The sequence below is a fragment of the Urocitellus parryii genome, chromosome 3, assembly GCF_045843805.1.
Source record: "Urocitellus parryii isolate mUroPar1 chromosome 3, mUroPar1.hap1, whole genome shotgun sequence".
Lineage (NCBI taxonomy): Eukaryota > Metazoa > Chordata > Mammalia > Rodentia > Sciuridae > Urocitellus > Urocitellus parryii.
The window spans coordinates 103,596,032-103,610,380 of record NC_135533.1 but is presented as its reverse complement, the minus strand read 5'-3'; the positions used below and the strand labels follow the sequence as shown (position 1 = coordinate 103,610,380).

General features: G+C 43.0%; 1 protein-coding gene across 1 annotated transcript in view; it reads left to right on the top strand.

The window, feature by feature from the left end:
* Pkd1l1 (polycystin 1 like 1, transient receptor potential channel interacting) overlaps positions 1 to 14,349 on the top strand; it is a 145,058-nt gene that overhangs the window by 44,919 nt on the left and 85,790 nt on the right. Inside the window, exons 15-21 of the mRNA XM_077796442.1 lie at positions 1,491 to 1,651; positions 3,992 to 4,288; positions 4,546 to 4,605; positions 6,481 to 6,654; positions 7,728 to 7,805; positions 10,185 to 10,327; positions 11,447 to 11,567. Of these exons, the coding sequence (XP_077652568.1) occupies positions 1,491 to 1,651; positions 3,992 to 4,288; positions 4,546 to 4,605; positions 6,481 to 6,654; positions 7,728 to 7,805; positions 10,185 to 10,327; positions 11,447 to 11,567 (1,034 nt within the window). The remainder of the gene's footprint in view (positions 1 to 1,490; positions 1,652 to 3,991; positions 4,289 to 4,545; positions 4,606 to 6,480; positions 6,655 to 7,727; positions 7,806 to 10,184; positions 10,328 to 11,446; positions 11,568 to 14,349) is intronic.

Here is a 14,349-nt window from a genome sequence, read left to right as displayed (position 1 = left end):
AGCACAGCGGGAATCTCTGAGTAGGGTCTCAGAGGGTTCCCTCTGTTTCAGAATATGCCTCTAAGACAGGAGACTGTCCCAGTTCTTGGGGCTGATGGCAGAGGAGGCAAAGCCATCTGAGTCCCAAGGTAGGCATTTGGGGAGCCCAGTTTAACCCTTCTATACATCTCAGGTTCATCCCAAGAATGAACCCAGTTGTTCCATCTGAGACTATGAGAGGTTGCAGAAGAAATGAAATGTTATGACCAAAACCCAAAAGCCCTGCATCACCCTTAGTCCATGTGTAGCTCCCAAACATCAGTACCAGGATCAAGTCGAGTAGCCAGGGTGGGCATGGGCACAGCAGTTCACTGACCTCCCCCTCTGGAGATAAGAGTCATTAGACCTAAGTGAGAAGGAGGTGTTGCCCAGGGCCCACCACTTTGAGATGATACAAAATTTTACTACACCACTCAGAATGGCACAATTTAATCCTTATGAATTTATCCTGGAATTTTCCATTTGCTTCAGTGGCCATAGGTATCTGAAAAGGTAGAAAGTGAAACTGTGGATGGGGGGGAACCACTGTGTACAAGTATACACAGAGATACACAGGCACACAAACACACACATGGACAAGCTGGACATGGTTCCCTGCAAGGAAGCTGTGCGGCCCTTTGTACCGTGACACCTCTCATCTCCTGCACAGGGAGCTGCATGTTGAGGCTGTGGTCTGAGAAATGGGGCACAGTGCATGGGGTGTTTGCATGGGAAACACTGCAAACCACTTAGTCTTTATCATTCCTGGACCTTTAGAGGCTCGCCAAGTCCTACAGAAAAGAAAGCTGTTTGACAGGGCCTGACAGTCTCCAGCCATATGGTAACATTTGGAAGAACCCCTGTCCACAAAATGTGCTTTCCAAAGTGCTGGTCATCAGAGAGACTAGAGAAATTGTCAGGAGGTGGCTGTGGTGGCACTGGGCTGTGTGGAGGGTAGAGTTACATATGGAGTTGTGTGTGGTAAGGGGCGGTGGTGGGGTGGGGGATCCCACCACCATTGACCCTGCACAGAGAGGAGGTAAAGCCAAGGCAGATGGCAGCATCTTTCTTTGTGAGCTCCTGAGACTAGGTGAGAATCACAAAGGTGCACGGTTTGGCAGGTCTGCATGAGGGTGGTTTTGAAGACTGAGCTGAGGAGATGAGAAGATTACTTAGGCATCAGCTGTTCTCTATAGAGGGCTTGGCCAGAGCCCAAGCTGAAGGCCATGAGTCTCAAAAAAGTCACATAGCCTCTCTGAACTGAGCCAGGTTATAGTGTGCTTGCTGGTCTGTTAGATCAAATCATGTGTCCAGTATGGCGCAGCTGGTCACATGCCATGTGCTCCATCATACGGACTTGAGTTCCCATGATGAAGAGACAGCTTGGGCAGTTTGGGCATGCCCAGCATGAACACATGCAGCCAAGGACCCATACATTTTCCTAAAATATCAAACTGATTTGTATATTTCAGATTCATCCACATCTCCTGGGTCAATTTTAAAGACATCTATGTCAATTGGAATGAAGAACTGTCTCTCCAAGCTGTGTGTGAAGACTGTGGAGAAATACAAAATCTCTCTTATTCCTGGGATCTTTTTTTAGTCAATGCAACAGAAAAGAACAGAATTGAAGGTGAAATGTTTGCTTTATTTTACTGACTGAGGAGAAAGCTCGGGGTTGTCTTGCATTTGCCAAGAGTTTGGTCTGACCCAGTATGTCTGATTTGCCTGGTTGATGGCTTCTGCTTCCCTAGTACCTCTTGTTTTCACCCTCCAAAAGATAGGAAGGAATCAACTGCTACTCTCAAGCACCCTGTGGAAGTGACAGAAGGCTATGTGCAGCATTCACTGAGACAGTTTTATTTTTTTAAAGCCACAGTGATCTATTGAAAAGGACACATGATGTGACTCACCTTTCAGAGGACTGTGTCCCTATGATATTGTGAAGTATATATTCGGTCTACATCCCTGGCATATAACTCATCCCTGGCATAATCCCCAAATCCTTGGAATCCTCAAAGTAATAGTGCCTTTTTGTATGCTAATGAGGTGACTGATGACTGGCAGTTCTCAGGTAGCTTCAGGATGAGAGTTGGTCTTCAGAAAGACCAAGGTGGGATGGCCAAGGTTGGGAGTTTCAGCCCCAGTTGGTCACCAAGGGCCAATGATTTAATCAGTCATGCTTGTGTAATGAGGTTGTCATGGGAACCCCTGATTTATAGCTGATTAGTCAGAAGCACAGGTAAAACCATCAGGGGCTCGCAATTGGCACCCAAAATAGGCACAGTCTTGAGGCTTAACCTGTGAGGTCTGAGGTTACCTCCAGTAACATAATGTGAGAATTGAACTGAATTGAGGAATACAAGTGGATGTCTTCTGCAGAACTGCTTGCTTTCTTGTTAGTGGGGAGAACTCACACCATTTAGGATCACTGAAGTGATCTGTGTTGTAAGAGTATAGTACGAGAAACTGAGTCTGATTTTTCTACACAGTCTGCATGGTGAGGGCTGGTTCTGAGCCTCTTTCCTGCACTGCCAGCTGGTGATTATAACCTCTTCTCCAAGATTCACTGAAAGATGGGTACCCTTCTTGTCAGCCCAAAAGACAAGTTGAGGCATGCCGAGTATGGGAACAAAGAGTTTATGCAAGGCAGAATGAGGATGGCCACTAAGGTAGAGCACACAACTTTAGTTGCCCAGAGTAAGGGCTCATAAAATGATATCCAAGAGACTGGGTTTTATAGGTTAAAACAGAAGAAAGAAATTGCAATTGATGAGAAAGACACAGCATGTGGATTAATGGTCAGTCACTGATTAATGGTCAGTCCAAGTAGGAATTGCAGTAAACAGGAAGGGGCTTTTACCTGGGTTATTGATTATCATTGTGGTGTTGGGAAATCTGCAGAAATGAGCTGTGTGCTGGGTCAGAATGACCTAGGAAACTATGGTCTAATGCCCCAGGATTAAAGAATTTTTTAACATCATTCTTGACACATTTAAGTCCTTTCTCATACTGTTCCACAGAGTGGTGATAAGACTAAGTAAAATAATGTGTACGAACATGCTGGGTGTGTGGGCTGGTTGGCTCGAAGTTCCGGTGGGACACTTAGGTGTGAACCAGGATCAAGACTGAGTTCTCATGTGGTGATGACTGTGATAAGGGGGACAGTTCCCATGGCAAACAGAGCAGCTTTGTTTGTGAGCTGGCAGCCAGTTCTTTCAGCACAGCTCCTGCCAAACCCCTATTGGCCTTCTGCCATTTAAAAACAATCTGTTCAATGGGGCGATACAAAGCTCCTGAAAGTAGAACTCTGAGTACAGCTAGTCTCAGTGGCTAAGGGGACATGAAGACATTGATGCAGTCATGCCCTGCATTGCAGGAGATGAATTCTTTAATTCTTTTGGGGTATGTTGAATTTTCTGGAATCAAAGCCAGAGGGTGTCCAGAGGTTAAATTTCCAGGAAAAGAAACATTGCCCTAGATGGATGAATCTCAAGATCCTGGCTCCCCCATAGTCAAAAGCAACAGCATGATTGACAGTTCATTTATATGCCCATGGCTATTTTTTTTCTTTGCTCCTGATTCTTCATCATAAATTTGATGTTTTTTGGAATTGTAATATTCTGTCCTTACTGTCAGGTAGGGAAGTGAGGATTGGGAGAAATTCCATGTTCCCCAAATTGTTTCTATAATACATGAAAAACCAATACAGAGGGTGTGGAGAATCTGGCAGGCTCCCCTTCAGTCTCTATGGATCCTGGGGAAAGCAAATCCCCCCCTACATGTTTGCTGCAATTGATCTCCAGACTATCTGATGAAAACCACGTTCCATGGGTTTATCTCTCAAGTGCGGGTTTTGAATTCACATCAGACTTGTTGAAAGCAGAGCAGTCTTACAAAATTTACAGACTTTTAAAAAGCTAATTTTTCCTATTTGGTCCAGAATTTTAACACTGTCATATGTGTGTTTAAGTTCCCTTTTGTAGCACTGTGGGGCTGCTGGGTGCCTCAGCACTCGGAACGACTTTGAAGTCATCAGAGTCAAATCTTCTGACCACTGAGCCAAATATGACAGATTCCAGTGGATCACCCACGCTGTCTTCACGAGAGCCTTCACCCATGATCCACGGTCGGCTTGCCCTTTTAGTCACTAGGAGCACCTCTACAGAGTCCACTGTGGGTGGCCACCAGATTCCTGCTTCTGGTGACAACACAGCCCTGGAGGATCCTTCTGAGGATGAGCCACTGGGCCCAGAGCTGGGGTCCCTTGGTGAAGGAGCCTCAACTGTGAGCCTCTCTGAGAGAAGCTGGTCTCAACCCAGCTTCTCACCTGCCCTTGATGGCAAGTACCTCCATCTCTGCAGGTTGTCCCCTTATTTGGGCACCAGGTTTATCTTGGGAAGGGTGCATCTGGTGGGTCAGGTTTGAAGTCACATGCACAATGACCTTGAATCACAGAGTGCTGGATTCACACCCACTATTTGTTAATTGTGGCTTTAAGTGAAACATTGTGATTTTGTCTCATAGATTTTGAAGCCTATTACAGTGATATCCAAGAAGCAATGCCATCTAGAGGAAGACAGAGAGGTAACTGCTTCTATGATTGTTCCATGTAGGCCCTGCATCCTGGCCCACTGTTCTCCATCTCTTCTCCACACCCTTCGCTGAAGGCTAGATTCATGTGCTTCTCCCTTACATCAAGGCCACCTGGAGCTCCCAGAGTCAGAGGGAAAGTTTAAACTCCTCTGCCTGGAACTGGTTGGCCCAAAACTTTGATTCTAGCTTACCTCCTTCTGCACTTCTTGTACTCTGCTCCAAAAATCTCTCAGTACCCTCAGGCCTGATGATGAGCGTTCCAGCTCTCCCAGACCCTGTCAGGGGGTTCCTCTGCCTAAAATGCCTCCCCCACACTCTCCCAAGTTGCCTACTTACCAAGCATCTTCCCTGAAGATCTGCTCTATTTACCAGTCTCTGAAGCATTTCTCAGTCTGATGATGACCCCCCACCAGCCAAGGGTATTTCCTCCTAACCGTTTAATGCAGAGGGCACTGGCCTAATCATCTCTTTGTCAGTCTCTTTTACCCTGAGATCTTCAGAGAAAGCTTCCGTGACTAGCTTCTGCTAGTGTCCCCAGAGCTATTGCAGTGCTTGGCACATTAGCATCCAGTAAGGGTATTATCCAATGATGACCAGAAAATGATTTATTTATCTATCAAGTGAATGGATGACCCATTAGTAGATGATTTATCTGTCAGGAGAATAAACGGATCAAGTGAACACTTGATTAGTCTGTCTAATGAGTAGATGGAGGATTCAAGAATGATTTATCTGTCAATGAATAGGTGGACAATTTATTTGTTGACAGAACAGATAGATGGATGGTGAGTGAGTGATTTATTTCTGGAGTGAATGGCTGGATGAGTGAGATCATGTGGCCTGGTGTCACTCTGCTTCTGTTCCTGCTGCATGTTGTCATTTCACTGCATAGCAGACAGAGTTCTTTCCCCACCACAAGCCACACTGTCACCTCCAGACAGTACCTCCAGTGGCTTCCCATCACACACAGGACAGAGGCTGTGGGCTGTGTCCCCTAGCATGACCCCCAACCTCGTAGGCCACCATCCCACTTTATTGACTCCCTCTGACTGCCCTTGGAAGACCCTCCCCGTGGCAATTAACAAACCACACCATAACAGTGTGGTTTTAACTCAGTATGGAAACTTCCTCCTCCAGATTTTCAAAGAGCTTCTTCCATCCTGTGTTCTGAAGCCACTCTAGAGAGGAGCTCCCCACCACTTTTCCACTCCCTGCACTCTCTTTCTCTGCAAATCCTGTTTTATTTTTCTTTATCACACTTATCATTAGGTGATTTGCATTATCTATGTATTTACTTGTTTGTTTTTCTGACTCTTTTGCTCTATTGGTTTGGTTCACTCTATCTCTAGTTCTTAGACCTGGACCTGGTAGACCATAATAAATATTTGTTGAATAAATAAAGGAAGGAAGGAACATGTGATTAGGTCAATAATTACATAATAACAAAGTGCATTGCTTGAATATGTTTTTTTTTTTTGCTGAAGACATTATTTTAGACATGTGGTATTCAGCAATTGTAGAAATAGTCACTAATGTCAACATTGAGTCATTCGTGCTTTAAGGAGATCATGACTTTTTCTCTTGTTAAATATTTTTATTAGTGAATATAATTATACATAATAATATGGTTCATTGTGACCTCTTCATACCTGCATATAACATAATGTGTTCCATTTAACTCTATAGTATTTCCACTTTTCCTCCCCTCCTTCCTCCCCCGATCCCCTTCCTTTACCCCATTGCACTATCTTTTATTTATTTGTTTATTTTACTTGTTGAAATAATTGTATATAAAAGTGGGATTAATTGTGCAATATTTATGCATGCATGGAGCATAACATCCATGGACTTGGTTGATCTTCTTAGGGAACTACACAGGCCTCCCAGGACTGAGCACGAGTGCTGAGGAAGAGAGCCCTGGTGAGGGGGACAACCTAGTGGGCCCCTTTCTCCTCGCTGGCAGAGCTGAGCCTGCCCTTGTGATCGACTGGCCCAAGGCCCTGATCAGCAGAGCTGTTTTCCAAGGCTACACCTCATCGGGTATGAATGTGCTCTTTGTGTCCTGATTTCCTAGCTGCTTCAGAAAACTCTGGATATCAGCCCTCAATTTCTTATAAAACTTTCCTTTTAGTAGATAAGTATTTGGAGCTGTCCTCCCTCTCCTACTTGTGTCTGTCCACAGCCCAGGGCTCCTTTACCCAGGCTAGAGCTACCTTCTTCTGTACACATGCATCCCCCGTCTACAGACTGACAGGGGGATGCATATCTGCATGCGCCCAAATGCCTTGGTGTCCACCTTGGTGTGGCTTTTCACAGGTTAGACGAGCCACTTGATGAGCCATTTACATGGATGGTTCAAAATGAAGCTGCCCCTCTACAGCAGTTGGGTTTTTGTCCAGTTTTCCCCAGCACAGGCATGAGGATTTTTCCCTATCTGTTGGGTGACTGCCTTTTCTAGTAATAGGTATCCTTAGGCCACTCCCTAAGCTCTGAATCTCACACTATTCTTCAGTAATTTCCTCCTCACTTCTTCTTAAAAAACATTTTTGGAAATACCATTGCAAAATTACAATGTTTAAAAACTATCCCTGTTTATATCATCAACCTTGTTTTCTAGGTCTCTCTTGATTCAAAGGTACATGGTGTGGGGATCAACCTGTGTCTGCTGAGGAACAAACCTGAACAGTAGGACAATAGTTATACCCAGATTGAGAATTTCTCATAACTAATATTCCACAAAGACTTAAAAATTGCTTTGATATTCCTTAATCATACTTTATAATTTCATAAAATAGCAAAATTGAAAACTGAATATATTGTAAACATATAACATAAAATCTTACCAGCATTCTCTTGTTTCTTGGGAAACTAGTACTGTTTCTGAGCCAGGATGAAAGATCCAACCTCAGTATTGCTTCTACTGGGCAGGAGAGACCTAGAAATAGGATTTCATCTCTTTAGAGAAGGTAGTAACAATCTAATGGCATTTCCAAATACAACTTATTTAACTTCATCCCTGGAGCAAGAGCAGAACTTGATGCCTAGGCTCTGCTTGACCCCTGTCCTGCAGGCCACTGACCTTTGCTTCCTTGTGGCTGCCTTCTCTTCTGTAGGTATCACAGAACCTATTGTGACAATAAAACCATACTCACTGAGCAGTGGAGAGACATATGTTCTACAAGCATCTGTGGGTATGTTATGTTGCCAGTTGGATCTGGTGTGGGGTAACCATAAGTGTTTGGGCTGTATTTTCATCTTTTCTTGGAAAGGACAATCACTTGTCACTCCTGCAGACATTTGCACCAGGGTCCTGACTCCCCTTCTCTCCAGATGTCAGTTCCCTGCTCCTTTATGTTAGAGAACAAGAGCAGGAAGTGGTTGTGTTTCTGTGATTTACTCTTCCTTGTGGAATCAGGCACATGTTTAAAACAGGGTAAAGGATTGCTATTTTCCCCCAATGCTTTTGAGTCCAGGACTCACATATTCTAGGCAAGCACACTATATCCCCAGCCCTTTTTATTTTATTTTGAAACAGGCTTCACCCACGTGCATATCATTTCCCAGTGCCCAACATCCCTTCCCACATATATATGACTCATTCTGAGATCATACTTGTAGGTAACTTCTTGATATTTTCCTTTTTAACAAGTAGGGAGGATTCAACAATATTTATCTAGAGACGATGTCCACATTTTTGCATTCATTAAAACCCGCCATGCATTTTCAATCTTGTATCATGCATTAACTCTCACATCACCTGAGGAAAAAACTTGAGGTTCACTTTCTTCTGAAACTTGGTAGATGGGGCAAAGATCCCTACAGATCTTCTGGATTCTTACTACCACTGTGAGCCTCTTCCTGCCCCAAAACTAAGCCAAGTCCCTGCTGTTTTTGAAGAGGGACAATGCCTGCTTTTGTTTAACAATCCCTCTTGTCCTTCTGCTGGGCCTCTCTCTTGCTTCTGAAATTTGTCTTAGTGACAAGCTTATAGCCATTCTTTTTGATAGGCCACATATATTATCAGCGCAGGAGACCCCTGGGAGCTTGTCCATGGGCTTGTTCATGGGCTTATTCAGTGTCCCTGGATGGCAGGGAACAGTGAGCTGGGGGCCCAGATGTCCTGTCTTGTTTCCTTTTCCTCTGCCCCACACTCTCCCTGACAGCTTCCTTCACCTGCTATGCTCTTCCCAACACATTGGGCCACTGTGTGACTCTGTCCTTCCCATCAGAGTTATTTTAGCTGAGATGCCCATTCTTATCCTCAGGTCTTTTTCCTAACCAGTATATAACTTGTACCTTAGGGCTACTTGCTCAAATGCCTTCTTTCATAGAGATTTTCCTGGTCAGCCAGGTGGAATTAGTCACTTTTTCCTCTTGGATTTTACCTGTATTGAAGGAGCTGCCTTAGATAATAAAACACATAAACAGTGTTAACCCAGCCCTTAATATGTAGCACAGGTTCTCTAGGTCCCTATTGTGACACTTGATGATGATCATTGGCATCAAGATTTTAGAGTTTGACATGCAAATTTCCATCTTATAATTCATATCAAGAAAAATACATTGAAAGATTAAAAAGTTTATGCATGAGAGGGCTGGTGGCTCCAGAGGTAGAGTGATCCCCTAGCATGTATGAGGCACTGAGTTCGATCATCAGCACCACATAAAAATAAAATAAATATATTTATTGGGCTGGGGATGTGGCTCAAGCGGTAATGTGCTCGCCTGGGTTCGATCCTCAGCACCACATAAAAATAAAAAATAAAGTTGTTGTGTCCACCGAAAACTGAAAAAAATAAAAATAAAAAATTCTCTCTCTCTCTCTCTCTCTCTAAAAAAAAGATATTTGTCCACCTATAACTAAAAAGCAAATTTTTTTAAAAAAGTTTATATATGAGAATAGTCATTATAATGTGACTAATAATAGTAGAATGTGGAAAATAAAATGTTTAATCATTGGGAACTAATAATTATGTATACTGGGATAGCTACTCAACAAATACTTATGATATTAATACAGTTAATGAAATGAGAAGATAAAATTGTATCAGTTAATAAATTCAACTTAGATGTCTTTATGTACATGGCTGAGGCTTAAAGAGAATAGGGGAATGGAACAGGTTTGATTTGTGGGGTGATGTGTCTGTCAGTGTCCTCTCCCCCCAGGTTTTGGTCTCTATTGGTGGGTGTTGTGTGGTTTCTGGGTAGAGAATTGGTCTGTCTCATTTACTTTCATTGCCCAGGGTCTGGGAACGTACCTTCCCCACCTAGTAAGCACCCAGTAAATGCTTTTTCTATGAATGCATGCTTTAAGGCAGTGTTTTCAAACTCCAGCTTTTGTCAGAAACTCCTAAAAGTCTGTTGAACTATAGACTGTTGCATCTCAGTCTTTGATTCAGCAGGTCTGAGGAGAGGCTCAAGAATCTGCCTTTCAATTCCCAGATGATGCAAATGCTACTGGTCTGAGGACTTCCTTTGAGAACCACTGCTCTAAGTTTTTTTTGCTATAAAAACTTCTGTTACTGTTGTTTTCCATCCTGGCTCAAAACTCTATCCCATTTTTCTCTTAGCTTCAAAGCAAGACTTACTAGGCAAAGCCCAGCTGTACTTGACAATCAACCCAGCTCCACAGGACATGGCCTGTCATGTGCAGCCCCACCATGGTCTGGAGGCCCACACCATCTTCAGTGTGTTCTGCATGTCAGGAAAACCGGTAGGTGGCAGCCCCTTTTCTGTACTGAGACCAAAGGTAATAGCAGCTTTTGGAAGTTATGGTGAGCTCTGCATGGCATGCAGTAGGAACTAAGGCCTCTTCTTCCCTTCTGTAAAGGACTTGGGCCTGCAGTCAAATGTTGGAAAGTTGCTCAAGCATGAATGGGACCTTCCCTCTCTCTAATGGAAACAAGGTCAGAATGGCCCCCCAGTTTTGAAGGAGAGAGAGACTTTCTTACTAGGAACCACAGTGGGATACTCAGGGCCTCTACCATATGATCAGAGCAGGAGTCCCCATTACTGCTGTGCACACAAGCAGGCAGTGAGTAACTCAGAGGAATCTGACCCTGACCCTGGGGCATGTCTCTAATTTGGACTTCATTTTACTCTCCTGATTTGGGCAATGGAGAAGGTCACTATGGATATTTTTCTTTCTTTTATTTTCTTTTCTTATAGAAAGTTTGTGATGATTAGAGAGCTATATGTGAAGGAATAAATGCTTCCTTCTGAGATTGGGTTAGCAAGCTTCCTTTTGAGATTGGGTTGCAGGCTACAACATTGCAATCTTGGTACCATCCTCCCTGTCTTCTTGCTCTATACACTGCCTGTCTCTTCCCTTTTGTTCTGCCTCTGTCACTTCTCAAGAAGCCCACACATGTCCTCAGGAAAGACCAGGCCCAGGTCTTTCCTCAAAGTCTAGTTCCAAAGACCTCTGCTCCTAACAGAGTGTGTGTCCCATCTCCTTTCTCTGTTGTCACTCATGTTTACATGTGCCTAGCTACTGCAGGGGGCAGCAGGATCCTCTTCACCTGGAGGAACACTTGTCAGTCTGATTCATGACTGACAGGACCTTCAGGCTGGAGAGCTAGCAGACCCTGAGTGAGGAATCTTGTTTTATTCCTGCTTTGGGTCCTTTGGAAGAGAGCTCTGTAGGGAAGAATTGTGCAAGTGGGAACCAGGAGAACTCTGCACATGTGTTGTGCAGCCGGAGACCGTGTTTGGCTCTCATTCATTCTGTTTCTGGCTGCAGCATATGTCCTTGGGTGCAATGAAGGTTGCAGATGTATATTTATAGATGATGCCATTCAAATGAAGTATCCCATATTTTTTCTCCCCATAGGACTTTCATTATGAATTTAGTTACCAGATAGGAAACACCTCCAAACATACCCTGTACTATGGGAGAGATACCCAGTATTATTTTGCATTGCCAGCTGGTCAGCCCTCAGACAATTACAAAGGTACGTAACAGTGCGAGTTGGATCACTAAGCTCCAGACATTTTCTCCTGATTTACAAAAGCTAAAAAATTTTTAAAACTATGTGTGTAGAAATTAAAATTATTTATTCATTTTGATGAGTTTAATGTTTTTTAGGTTAGTTTGATTACCTACCTTTTGGTGCAGGAAGAACATTAGAATAAATATCAGTAAATACACACACACACACATACACACACCACACGTTTTAAATTTTAAATGACATATAATGTAGATAATAAAATGCCAAAGAATTTTTTATATGAATTAAATAATTAACACCAATCTATTTCTTATTTACTAATGAAATATGCCATATCTGGTGAATCTTGCATTTAGTATAAGTGAAACCAAATCAAGGTATGCAGACCAAAAAAATAATGTGAGATAAAGTACTAAAATAATATGGAGTAAAGTAATGTTGAGTTAGCAAATTAATTGTAAATCCTTTGTTAGTCCACTTCTCACTACTATCACAAATATCTGAGATGAATCAAATTAAAAAGAGGAAAAGTTTATTTGGGCTCACAGTTTTGGAGGTTTCAGTCCATAATTCATTGACACCATTGCCTTGTACCTGTGGCAGCACGGTATATAATGGCAGGAGCAAGTGATGTGGAGGCTCATTTACTTCAAGTCTGGGTATGAAAGAGGAAGGAGTGCCCTATGAGAGCACACCCCCAATGACAGGAAGACTTTCCTCTAGGCCCCACTTCTTAAAGGTTCTACTACCTCTGAGTAGCACCAAGCAAGGGACTAAGCCTTGAATGCATGAACTTTTGTGATGAATTTCATATATAAACTCTAACCCCCAAGCAAAATGAATCCCATAGTGTGGGAAACTTTCTACTCCTACCCCTGCCCCTGAGGTCCTGTCCATTTCTAAATCACCACTTGGGAATGGACCTCACCTGAACATATAAGGGATTCCATCATTTAACACAGTACCTGGGTGGGCACAACCCAGTGTGGTTAAATTAGACTCTCCGGGGTGACTGAAGTTTTTTGTTTGTTTTTTAACTTTTGGACAATTGCTCTGTGCAGGCAAGGTTGAGAGTCACTAATCTAGAAGATTCTTTGAACTGAGTTGGTATGACTTTTTCATCCCAAGTTCTGAACTAGGTCATGTCCCTGATGTATTGAAATCTCACCTCTCCTTTGAGTCTAGTGAAAGTACTTTCTCTATGAAATCTTTCCTGTCACCTCCAATTAAAACATTTGTACTTTCTTCTAGATTCTAGTCAAATTGAGCAAAACTTTCCTGAGCATGGTGCAGTTGTGAGCTTTCTAATCATGTTCCACTTTGTATGTGATGCCTTTGTACTTCCATCTGAGCTTGAGGTTTAGTGAAGTCAAGCAACAAAAGGCTAGCACAGTAGATGTTGACTGAATGGTTCATTTTGACTTTCATGAGCTTGCCCTGATAAATCATTAAATGCTAAAATTGCATTTAACTTCTGTCCTTTGGAAAGTATTCTCATGATGGATGCTCATCCCAAGCTCCCCCAAGTCTCAGTAGAGGGTCCGAAGCCAGAGGTGTATGTTAAGAGCTTGGTCAGAGCAGAATGTGTCCTTCAGACAAGGAGGCCCAACATCCATAGGCAACCTTCTTATATGAAGACCTGGCATGTCCCTCCCCTGAGAGCTGCATGTGGGGTATGAGGGGCCTCTGTCCACAAGGCCTGCCACAGACCATAGAGCTAGGCAGATATCCAAACAGAAGAACTTGGAGCAGGGCCTGAGCACCATGTTGACAAAAATTTTTAGAATCAGATTTCAGGTCACAGTCCCAGAGTAGTGTCAGGGTTAGTGATGGTACTCAGGTCCTTCACAAGTGTGATTTTGTTTCTAATGTTCATGATTATCATAATCAATTTCTATGAATATCTGCATTCAATATTAGATACATAATTAGATACAAAATTAGATACATAATGCATACCTTTTTATGTTCCATCTTTAGCAAAAATTAATATGGCACCTACTAAGTGTGTAAAATTGAACAGTCTTACCCAAAACCTACTTTTTTCTCTCATATTCTGTATCATGATTCATAGGACCAACATTTTATGCAGTGGGGGATTTATAATATTGGAGCTTTGCCAGACACTGTAGTGCACATTTATAATCCCAGTAGCTCAGGAGGCTGAGACAGGAGGATCACAACAAGTTCAAAGCCAGCCTCAGCAACTTAGGGAGACCCTAAACACTCAGTGAGACCCTGTCTCTAAACAAAATACACACAAAAAGGCTGAGGATATGGTTAAGTGGTTAAGTGTCTCCCTGAGTTCAATCCTTGGTACCAAAAGAACCCAAAAAACAAAATTGGAGCTTCCAGGGGCTCACATAATATTTACTGACTCAGAAATATTACTGGGGAAAAAGCAGAACCTAGAATTTTCTTGTAGACAAGCTTTCCAGTGATGCAGGTGTCTGGGACCACATCTGGAGAACAAGTGACCTCTAAAATTAAGTTCCCAAACCCTTAGCATTGGGATTCAAATTGAAGATGTTATGAAGACACCAGGGTGCATAGATCAACACACCATGTATCTTCCTATATAAGTCACACATCTGCACCTATGGCCCTCACCACTTGATCACCACGTATACTCTGAGCTCATCTGCAGGTCTCCTCAGCATACCTGGAGCTGTTACCACATGGAGGGATTCCTAAGACCCAGTAGAGCCATTTCCTGCCACATTCCTATGTCTTCATGCAAACTTCCTTCAGTTAGACTTTGTCTTCACCTTTCTTCTATACC